This window comes from Pituophis catenifer, unplaced genomic scaffold (assembly GCF_029215685.1).
Source record: "Pituophis catenifer annectens isolate HBS135680 unplaced genomic scaffold, rPitCat1.0.hap2 SCAF_4, whole genome shotgun sequence".
Classification (NCBI taxonomy): Eukaryota; Metazoa; Chordata; class Lepidosauria; order Squamata; family Colubridae; genus Pituophis; species Pituophis catenifer.
In genome coordinates, this window is record NW_027256884.1 from 31,607,516 (window position 1) to 31,619,937 (window position 12,422).

General features: G+C 35.5%; 1 protein-coding gene across 1 annotated transcript in view; it reads left to right on the plus strand.

Annotated features, from left to right (window-relative positions):
- The first annotated feature begins 218 nt into the window (after window positions 1–218).
- ATP11A (ATPase phospholipid transporting 11A) overlaps window positions 219–12,422 on the plus strand; it is a 60,951-nt gene continuing 48,747 nt past the window's right edge. The window contains exons 1-5 of the mRNA XM_070943232.1: window positions 219–257; window positions 1,893–2,015; window positions 3,835–3,924; window positions 5,939–6,019; window positions 7,413–7,520. Of these exons, the coding sequence (XP_070799333.1) occupies window positions 219–257; window positions 1,893–2,015; window positions 3,835–3,924; window positions 5,939–6,019; window positions 7,413–7,520 (441 nt within the window). The remainder of the gene's footprint in view (window positions 258–1,892; window positions 2,016–3,834; window positions 3,925–5,938; window positions 6,020–7,412; window positions 7,521–12,422) is intronic.

Genomic DNA, 12,422 nt, shown 5'->3' on the forward strand with positions numbered 1-12,422 from the left:
GCTTCAGAGATCTTTGCTGTTTATAACCTCAAAGAGGTTTAATGGGAATCTTGTCTCCTTTTACTGAACTGAGAGAAAGTGTAGTATTTAATTTTAATCATAAATGTGTGCATATTTGAGATATGTGTGCGTATCAGAGTTATGGGTGTGTGAATTCTGTATAACTATGGAAATACAGAATTTTCTTGTCGGAAAAGATAATCGGGAGTAGCATCAAGATGGAAAAGATCATGAAAGTAGAAACTATGCAGGACAAAGTGAGATGAAATGGAAAGAGAGGTGAAATATAAGGATTGTTAGATTAAAGAGGATGCTTTAAATAATTTTCCTGGATTTGTGTTTCTATAGTGTTTCTCTTGGGAAAGCTCGTAGTTTGTTCCAATAAATAACTCTACTGCAACCAGTGAAGATTTGATCTAAACTTCCGGTCATCTTATTATTATCAATATATTTCGTTCAGTTGACAGAGGGTATTCTGCAAACAGAAGCATAGTGGTTTGTAAAATCATGGTTAATGGATTAACACAGGGGTCCCCAACCCCCAGTCCGTAGACCGGCAGCAGTCTGCAGCATGCCAGAAACCAGGCTGCTCAAACAAGTGAAGCCTCATCTGCAAAACCATGTCTCCTCCGGTCCACAGAAAAACCTCTCCTCTTCATGGAACCAGTCCCTGGTGCCCAAAATGTTGGGGGCTGCTGATTAACATATTGAGTGGACTCAGCCAATTGTCATTTATTCTTAAAGTAATAGATGTGATCTGCAAATTCCTTTGCTTTGCCTTTGTCATTCATTCAGATTCAAGGCAAGGCAAATTTGTGGAGGATTCTTTATAATATAGTTTCAAATATGTTACTAGTGTTCAGGCACTCACTATATAGCTAGATTGAAAATTAAAATCCAAGTTAATTAACTTGAAGAATCCCCTAGACAGAAATTTCTGAAATCATAAAATCAATAGTTTAATTATTTTTTGATTGAATTGCCCTAGAAACATCTTCTCTGAAACTTCTGAATGAAAGTACCTTAAACAAAATTTTAGAAACGAAAACTGGAACTATTCAATATACCCACATCTTCCAAAAATGAGGTAACATTAGCATTGGCTTAACTGTAGTTTGTCAGCAAGAGAGGCAAACTCAAGCACTAGCAGTATATCCTTGAACCTGGTTGGATATCTAAAACAGACTACAGCCTATAATTTAAGAACATGTTGTATATTCTAACATAGGAGCTACTTTCCTGATATATAATACGGTATTTATGAATAATACAAAAGTAATTATTATTTCGAATATAGGATTCTGACAGCTTTCTTACCATCTCAGTATTTGGGAAACTATCATTTATTTATTTCTATATCAAATGCATAAACCACACATCTCTGGGTAATGGACAATTAAGCCATTATACACACACACACACACACACACACACACACACACACACACACACAGAGAGAGAGAGAGAGAGAGAGAGAGAGAGAGAGAGAGAGAGAGAGAGAGAGAGAGAGAGAGAGTATGTGTGTGTGTGTATTATATTTATTATATTTCATATTATGGATATTATTTATTAGAGATTTAGGAGATGGAACTTTAATCCTACATGAAGTATGAGTTGATGCATGTCTTATCAGTTCCGTTATTTATTACTTGTTTATTTAATATATTTCTATACTGCTACAATAAAAAGGACTCTTGGAGGCTTACATTAAAATATGATATAAAATGTGCCTCATACAAAAATATGAACACAACAGCACTACAATAATGCAAACAGGAAAAAAAGATAACCTCAAATCAGAGGAATGCTCCCTAAAACAAAACAAAACAAAACAACAATAACCAAGCCTCTGATATAAAACTACTGGCTGAATTACTATTTTTTCTTCACAGTGTGCTGGGGAAGAGAACTGGGTAGACAATCGGACAATTTATGTTGGGCATCGTGAACCCCCTCCAGGTGCTGAAGCATACATTCTGCAGAGGTATCCAGACAACAGAATAGTCTCATCAAAGGTATTCCCCTCATATCTTTATTCTTTTCACTGCCCCGTATCATAATTATTTAATTTTCCTTATACTTTTATCTTCTATGTACACACGCCCCTGTTTTTATCAACAATTTTAATTTTTGCACCAAAGTCTCTTGTTTAGTTGCAGAAGTCTGGCACTGAAATAAAAATTTGCTGTTTATTAAAATTTGCCAATAGTCAAAAATTTTGCTGGTTTGTGTTGACTTTATGTGCTGATTTATAGTTACAATATACTATCAATGGATTTTTCCCACAATAGATACATGATTGGCTCCACCAAATCTGGGCTGCAGAATTCAATTGGACCGCTAGATGCCAGCAAAAATGTGTAGTTTTCTTAATGTCTTTCTTGTCATCCAGTGATTATGAAATTACAGCCCACATCTGGTAGCCTCAATATATTGGCTAATTTCATATAACTTTATTAAATGTTTTTTTAAAAAAATTAAAACTAACAAAAACTAATAGTCAAGAGAGAGAATAAAAGCCAAATAGAAATGACTAATATATGCAATAAAATAAAAAATATATCCAAAAATTTTAGCCCATCTTAACATGCAGTACTTAACTTGTTCATTTTCTGTTTCCAAACTCAACCAAAATTTGTACATTTTAGCAATAGGATACATAATTGATTTATATAACTCAATTTCAAATTTTGTTCAAATCATGTTCAAAACCATACATTATTTTTATTAAGTTCAAATCTAAGAGTTGCATATATGAAAACCACTGACATTTATATGCTTCTGATACCAAATCTTAATTTATTTTAAATGCACATAGGGTATATTCTAGAAATTTGCCAAAGCTATTTAATTGCCATTTCTGTTCTACAATATGCTTCTTGTAGATGTAACCATAGAGGTATTTTTGGATATATTCTAGCTTTATATTTATTCCAAATTCTCAAGATGGCACATCTAATAAAATGGTTTCTGAAATTTACATTAATCTTACACAATGCTGCCACTCAAAAAGCCTGCTTTGCACACGACACCCTTGGTTAATGGTGCAATTGCCCACCAGCCTAGCATTCCTCATGATCTGTCACACCCTGCTTACCTTCTGGTGGTGTTCTCTTTTCTGTTGACATGTCCCTGTAGCCTAACTGAGGCTGCTTCAGGTTGCATGAGGCCTTTGTTCTTGAAGCAGCTTCAGAGAATGCTGTCCCATGGCCTCTGCAGCTTCTGAAAACTGAGACTTTGGAAGCCACTCAAGAGCACACCCCATTGTCATGCAACTTCCACAGCCTCCGAAAACTGAAACGAAACAGGTTGTGCCTTCAAGCTGTTGGGTATTGGTGAGAGGTGCATCAAATTTGTCACATGTGTTATAAGTTCACCATAACTGCCTTAGGGAATTAATTTGGCATGTGGCGCTCTTTAATCACTTTAAAGCCAAGTCTATGTTCTCTGCGTAAAATACCAAACTTGGTATTCTTCCTTTTGGATGGCTCAGAGATATTTCATAAACTACTACCCAATGTATCAACATTCCCTAGAGGTTTGTTAAATGATTGTCACAGTCAAGTGTAGCAAAGTACACTTCATCTTCTCTGAAATGCTGAAGAATGGTATTCTAGGTTAATTAGTAATAAAATCTACTTTTAATATGTGACATAGATAGATAAATAATATATGATTTATAATCTTGATATGATCATAGAATGTATTTGCAAAAATGCAGTTTATTCCCAGCATTAAGCAATATATTGTACTATTGGCATAGAAAGAAAGAAATCATGTCTAATTCCTTTGTAAATTAAGATTTAGTCTTCCTTAACTTCCCATCTTTTTCAGTACACCTTTTGGAACTTCATACCGAAGAACTTATTTGAACAGTTCCGAAGAATAGCAAACTTCTACTTTCTTATCATTTTTCTTGTACAGGTAAAATGTGCCTCTTTTTTATATTAGATATATAAGCCATGTACAGGAAAAATGCAAAGGAATGTACAGGTAGTCCTTGATTTATGACCATAATTGAGCCCAAATTTCTGTTCCTACTTGACAATTGTCAAGTAGATTTTGCCCCATTTTATGACTTTTCTTGTCACAGTTTAAGTGAATAATTGCAGTTAAGTTAGTAACATGGATGTTAAATGAATCTGGCTTCCCCATTGATTTTGCTGATCAGAAGGTCGCAAAAGGTGATCACATGAGCCTAGCACACTGCAACCATCATAAATATGAGTTAGTTGCTACGCATCTGAATTTTTATCACATGATCATGGAGATGCTACAATGCTCATAAGTGTGAAAAATGAGGTGGCATTTACTACCGACGAGAATAGCCAGAATGTTCAAGAATAAATCTGAAAAGTGTTGGAAATGTCATCAGACACTGGGCTCATATTACCATATGTGGTGGACATGTGTAGAAGCTAAAAGATACTGGACTAAAATCCACACATGGTTGGAAAAAATGATAAAAAAAACACATAGACCTTAAACCAGAGATTTTTTTATTAGGAATTATGCCAGAAACATACAATAGACAATTGAGATATTTGATTGTGAATGTATTGACAGCGGCTAGAATTGTGTTTGCTAAAAACTGGAAAAACGAGAAAATGCCAATGCAAGATGAAGTTATTAAGAAAATCATGGAATGTGCTGAAATGAGTAAATTGACATTTGAAATTAGAGAACAAAAAGATAAACAATATTATAAGATATGGGGTTTATTTTGGCTAGATAATAAAACATGGAAATGAAATATGAAATATAAAATGAATGTTAGAATATAATATGTGAATATATGTGTGTGTGTGTGTGTGTGTGTGTGTGTGTGTGTGTGTGTGTGTGTGTAGTTAATATTTCGGGTTTCTTCCCGTGTAATTGTGGATATATCCCTAAAAGGGTAGAAGCTTTACCCTTTTAGGGATATATCCACAATTACACGGGAAGAAACCCGAAATATTAACTATACACACATATATACCCGTGAAAACTTACATAGACAAATATATATATATATATGAATGATAATGCCATTGTTAAATAAATGACAAATGAGAATAATGATATAAAGATATATATCAGGTTGATAATATGAGAAATTAGATAATTAGTAAAATATGATTATGGGGAAGAAGCACAAGGGATTTGTAACCTATCAACACACTGCTTGAAATTGTAATGGATGAAGGATGTTTTATGTTTTGCTTATTTAAAAATAAAAAAATTTTGCAAAAAAAAAAGTGTGGAAAATGGTCATAGGTTACTTTTTCAGTGCTGTTGTATCTTCAAATGGTCATTAAACAGTTTTAAGTCAAGGACTACCTGTAGTAACCTTCCTTTTTGACTTTGAAATAGCTGCTCTGATCTTATAGAAAATTTTCCAAACTCTAAAATCCCTGTTTTGCAAATACCTGCATTTGGAGTTTGGAAACTTTGAAAAAAAAAACTTCTGGAAAAGTCAGAATATTCATTTTGAACTCACAACACGTTGTTTCAAATTCAGAATGATGTGTGTCCTTGGGAAGGAGCAGTACAAAATCACTAAACAAAGTACACTTTTGTTGTAAATATTAAGCAGGAAGCACTAAACATGTGTTTGTGAAAACATGTATCAGAAAGATAAATTTCAAGGAACCGTAATTAAGTCAGCCTAAGGAACAAACCAGATTTTCCTCTGTATCTCCGCATTATACCTAACAGCACCATCAGTCATTTGAAATTATCAATATGGCTGGATTTCTTCAAGTTATACAATTTCCTTAATATTTAGGCTGAATAGTCATTATTCAACAAAATGCCTTGTCAAGCTGTACCTCGCTGCTTTTCAAGACCAGTGTTTGTTTTTATAAAAGTATAGTTTGAAAAAAACTCTATTCTGTGTTTAAATATGTTTTTTGTTGCAATCCATATTCTATAAAAAATGTGACACTTTATTTCCCAGTTAATTATTGACACGCCAACCAGTCCAGTGACAAGCGGGCTCCCACTTTTCTTTGTCATCATTGTAACAGCTATAAAACAGGTAAGCATTTTAGAGTTTTAATTCTTTAGAATTTTAATTTTTTCAGTTTCAGAACTGGAGGCGGATCATGTCTGCATGGTTTTCAAAGAAAGTTTTTTTGAATGTTTCATTCATTTCAATGACGGTTGTAATGTTTGATTCCTTCTGCCTTTACATCCCCTCAGTTGGACTTAGAGATGATTGGCCTAAAGCAGTGTGTTTCGGCCTCAATAACTTTTAAGATGTGTGGACTTTTAGAATTCCCCAGTTAGTCAGACAAAAGAAAAAAACGGTTTCTCTTGTTCTGGAAAGCATATCTCACTTTTTGATTTTCAATTTTTATTTTTATTTATGATTACAGCAGTTATATTTGCTATACCCAAGTGCATATGAAAACTATATTTATTTATTTATCCTTTAGCCATTGATTTGTTACTGTCTAGAATGCATTTACTGATGAAAAGGAAATTATAAAGCAATTACAATTAAGTGGGAAAAAGCCTGAAAATAAATATGCAGATACTGATATATTCGAATAATACTTTCTACCCTATGCTGCGGAATTATTTTCTAAGTACTTCAGTAGTACTGTAATAATATCGTATTTTCTAGTGATGACTGCAGAAATAGCTTGTGAGCTTTTAGTCAGTAAATAGTTATACAAACTGACTTTTATGTTGAATTCTAAGATTCCTGATTGTTGTGCGGACTCCAATGAGACCATTCTAAATTATAATTCTTGGTGTGAATAAATACTGAAAACTTAAGTATGTCATTGAAATACTTTATGCATTTCCCAACGGAAGTATTTGTCAGAATTATGTAAGAAAAGGTCTAGATAGAACTGAATTTAAGACCCGCCTCTTTTATATGCAGGTAGTTCTTGACTTATGACTCCAATTGATACTGGACTCTCAGTCATTGAGTGATCAAATAGGACATTAAGCAAATAGATCATTGAGCATCCCTTATCTTACTATCATGACTCTCCATCCTCTGCTTGAAATTTGGTTCCCTCTCATCTCTGGGGACTGGCTGAAAGAGCTGCCTTCTGAAGAAGTTCAGCTCCCTCCTTGCATGGAAAGGTACTCCTTCAGCAGGGAGCACAAATGGAGTTGAAATCTTCAAGAATACATGGAGGGGAGCTCAGTTCTGGAAGCAGAGATTCCACTCTTAAAGTTCTGAGCCTATGTTCTTCCCTCATTATGGGATACGGATTCATTAATGTTCACCCCCTTCTTTCTTTCCTGGTTTCTCTAATTTATGGTGCATAATAGGCCAAAGGATAAAAAAAGAAAGTCAATTTCAAGTGGACACAACCATGCAATTGTTTTGGTCACCATGCACCAGTAGTTTGCCATTTTCTTCTTCTAGCACACATTTGATTGTATGTTTTCTTTGCGGTTTCATTCAGGGATATGAAGATTGGCTTCGTCATAAAGCTGACAATGCAATGAATCAGTGTCCTGTTCATTTTATTCGTCATGGCAAACTGGTTCGAAAGCAGAGCCGCAAACTAAGAGTAAGGATCAAGGGTCGATAAATATACTTATGAGGTTTCTTGATATGAGGGTGTGTATTTTTGACGGTTTCACTTATGGCAAATAGACATTTCATAAATAAATGTAATGTAGATTTAATGAAGTTACAGTTGTTCATATTGCCAAAGGGTGTGCCATTAATGGTTTCCTATTATGGTATATGGCCAGAGGTGGTATTCAGCCGGTTCGTACCAGTTCAGGTGATCTGGTAATCCCACCCACCCCGACATAATGCCATCCTATTTAGCCATGTTTTCAAGGCCAGGCGCATGCACAGAAGACATGTGCATAAGCAAAGCACATGCGTGGAAGGCTGGGCACATGCATGGAAGGCACACACAGCGTAAGAATATTGGAAATCCACTGCTGTATATGGCATTTGATCCAGTTATGTGATAAAACATTTTATATAGAGTATTATACAAAGCAGTAAAAAGGAATTCTATCAATCCCATTATCCATCAAGTGAACAAAGAGATGTTATCTCACTATCTGCATGAATCAATCTGCCAAAAGGTAAGCATGTTTGACTTGCACCAAGCAACACTTTGTGGTTAACCATGATAATAGCTAAGCTATGATTAACCACAAAGTAGCTAAGAATTACCATGGCATTCTCTTCTCAGCCCAAAGTGAACTTGTGATGTGACTTCATTGTTAATAATATCCCTTCTTCTGTTATGCTTTTATAGTTTTTAAATATTTTTATAATTAATAATGATAAGTAGTTTTATGCATTTATTTATATTTTAATTTTATTGTATGCTAGCCAGAATTGTTTTAATTCTGCTCCCTGCTTAATGGGCAGATGGGCTTTTCAAATTCATTTTTCTTGCTGGAAAAAAAACCCTGCAAGAATGAAGGCAAAGCAGGTCATTGGCTACCTGGCTGGGTGTTGTTGTTTATTGTTCAGTAAAATTTACTTAAATATAATGGAATGTTCTTTTGAATATACATACAAGGATTGTGCTCTTGATTTATAGAATTATTATTGAGATTTAATTTCTACCTGGATTTTGAAAGCACTTTTTATGCAATGGGATATGGATCCTTTTATTGCTGTTGAGGGCTTTTTAAAAAAACAGTTTTCCCATGGTGGCTGTTGCAGTCTGTCAGCCCTTCAAGGAAGAGCAAGAAACCAATGTCACATCTCTACTTTTATTATAAAGCTATAGTAAGAGAACACTGCAACACTGAAAACTCCTTATCTTTGTGTAAACTAGAGAAGGGCTTGCCTAAGATGTTTACACACCTTATATTCTTATCCCAGAGTGAGCACCTTTTATCTGACCATTGTTTTAATACCATCTCTTTCTTCTGTTTCTCAAGGCCATTCCCTCTCTTTCTTACACCTCATTCAACTTAACCTAAACAAGCTAATATAATAGATAAATAAATAAGCTATAAATAAATAAAAATAATCTAAAAGTCAATAAAAGTAACATTGGCATTTTGCTTTTTAGTACCAAAATGAGAAGAAAATGTGACTAAATTCAATAGTTCTTCACCTTTTAATGATAGCTAATGCTACAACATTTGTTCCTTTATGCAGACCATTACAATATCTTGAAATGCTTTTAATCGCCTTATAAGAAAGTCACTTTTAGCACATCAGATTAAAACCACCATTCCCTTTTTAGAGTGACAAATCTTTCTGAATATGTAAAGAGCCACAACCATAATTACATCATGCAAAACAGCATCATTTTAAAATCAGAGAATGTTATAGGATGTAAATATGTGATTTGTTAAGAAGTGAATGGTGCTCTACCATATTATTATAGTGCAACTTCCTGCCTGATGAATAACTTCTTATTTCCTTCCCAGCCAGTATCCAGGGACCACTGATATGTAGCCTTAAAGCTTTAAAACTAGCTAATTTATTATGGCACAGTCTTTTCTAGACTACAGCTCATTTCGGCAGATATCTTCTTGCAAAAATGATACATATCAACACTAAAATGAAAACACATGAATAAATATATAGTGAAGTTAATGGAATCACTCCTGAAAAAAGGGATTAATGAACCCTTAAAGGCACACAACTTGATGACTCAAAGCAGCATGGCTTTAATGAGTGCGGATCATGTCAAACTAATCTAACTGGTTTTTTAAAACCGTATTAAAAATGTTTTCGATGAAGATGGTGCTGTGGACATAGCCTATCCGGATTTTAGAAAAGTATTTGATACAGTTCCACATAACAAACCTATAAAAAGGGTACAGTTTAGGACTTAACCACTGGGTGGTTCAGCAGATAGGAAATTGGCTCAGGGATCCCAGTGTGTGCTCATTAATGGGGCACTGTCTGAACAGAGACAAATCACAAGTGGTGTACCACAAAGCCCAGTCTAACTCCTTTTCTATTCAGTGTGTTTGTAAGTGATTATAATAGAAGGAATGTTAGGTAAGGTTTTTGCTGATGACATAAAGGTGTGTGATAGTGTTGCCATTCCTGGGGTATTCATAATATGGAAAATGATTTTGTATTGCTAAAAAATTGATCAAAAATGTGGAAACCGCTGTTCAGTATTTCTAAAGGTAATATCGTGCACTTAGGGAAACAGAATCCTTTAGCAGAGCACAGTATTGGGAGTTCAGTGTTAGACAGAACAACAGAAGAAAAGGATTTAGGTGTGCTCATAACAGATTACTGCAAAAGGAGTAAACAGTGTGGCCAGGCAGCTGTGAAGGTAAATAAAATTCTGGATTGCATCACTAGAGGGATCCACCATTAGGAAAAAAAAGGTCCTAATCCCACATATAGAATTAGTCAGACCTCATTTGGAGAATACTTTGTCCAGTTCTCCAGACCTCATTTAAAAAAAGATATTAATAAGATTGAGCAAGTTCAGAGACGGGCAACAAAATTTGTGCAAGGTCTGAGGGACAAAACATATCAGGAGAGATTAGAGGAACTGAATATGTACAGCCTGGGCGACAGAAACGAAGGGGGCGACATGACTGAAACTATAAAATATATTAAGGTTCTAGAAGGAAGTATTTTCAACATTAAGCAAAAATCAGGAACACAGGGACGTAATCTCAAACTGACAGGAGGGAAGTTCAAATGTAATATTAGAAAGTATTACTTCACAGAAAGAGTAGTGAAAGCTTGGAACCAACTTCCAGCAGAGATAGTGGGTCAATAATCAGTAACTGAGTTTAAACATGTTAGACATAAAGGGAGGTCTTATTATTTTGGGGCGCATGGAGCAAGAGGGGGTTCCTCTTGCCGTCTTACCTGATTTTCAGTTCTGTGTTTAAATATTTATGGGGAGGGCTTACTTTTTGGGGGAGGCTTATTTTAGCGCATGCACTCAAAAGCCCGACTGGGCTTATTATCAGGGGATGTCTTATTTTCGGGGAAACAGGGTAATAAAAATAATAAATAAACAAAGTAAGCAAAAATTCGAAGAGCAGACTCAATAGATCACTAGGTCTTTTCTGCCATCAGTTTTCTATGTTTCTGTGTTAAATTTAATCTCTTCCCCATCCTCCTAATACATATGCCAGCTCAGATTGACACAAATGTAGTGACATCTTTTTTTCTTTTCTTTCATTCAATCCTGTCTCATTCTCAGAGCATCCCTGGACAAGTCCCTGCAGATTTCTTGGCAGGATTTTTCCATTTGCCATTGCCTGCTTCCTAGGACTGAGAGAAAGCAACTAGCCCGAGTTCACTCAGGTGGCTTTGTGCCTAATTGGAACTAGAACTCAGAGTATTCTGGTTTTTGGCCTCCAGCCTTAATCACTACACCATACTGGCTCTTTACACTACTATATCCAAAGAGACTGAGTTCTAGTGCCACTTTAGGCAGAAAGCCGGCGAGGTGACTTTGGGCTGTTTTCAACATTAGCAATTTTAAGGTGGGTGGACTGCAATTCCCAGAATTATGGGTTGAGAAATGCTGGGCTAGTTTCAGCCCTAGGAAGCAGGCAACAGCAAATCCCTTTTGAAAAACCTTGCCAAGAAAATTGCAGGGACTTGTCTAGGCAGTCTGTGAGAACTGGACACGATTGACCACTCAAACTGAGCTTGATTTTCAGACATGCTCTTATTTTATTGAGACAATAAGGAAAGTGTTTGTCACCGTTGTCGTATGATGTTTTTGTTGTTAATCTTTAAGGTACTGTAAATTTATAATATGGAAGTATTTAAAGCAGATCAAGGGATGTTATTCTATTAACAGCTAAGAATTTATGAGTCTTGGTGGCGCAGCAGACTAAAGTACTGTTAAGTAACACCAGCTGCCTGCAATTACTGCAAGTTCAAATCTCACCAGGCTCAAGGTTGACTCAGCCTTCCATCCTTTCGAGGTAGGTAAAATGAGGACCCGGATTGTGGGGGCAATAAGCTGACTTTGTATAAAAAAGAACACCGCTTGGGGGGAGAGCGAAAGCCCCACTAAGCAGGTATATACAAAAGTATGCAAGCTATTGCTTAATGAATTGTAAGCTGCCCTGAGTTTTCGGAGAAGGGTGGCATATAAATCGAACCAATAAATAAATAAATAAATAAATAAATTTACAGCATATGTGAAAATGACTTGCATGAAGTGCATCAAGTTTCCCACAATCATAAGCACAACATACTTGTATTAATTAAAGCAGTATAATTTTTTTCTAGGTTTCTGTGTGTGGGAGGGACAGGGAGGCTGCCACTGCTTTAGCAATAGCAATTACTTATATACTGCCCCATAGTGCTTTATGGCACTCTCTGAGCAGTTTACAATGTCAGCATATTGCCCCCAACAATCTGGTCCCTCATTTTACCAACTTTGGAAGAATGGAAGACTGAGTCAACCTTGAGTTCAGGATTGAACTCTTGGTTGTGGGCGGAGTTAGCCTGCAATGCTGCATACTAACCACTGCACCCTCAC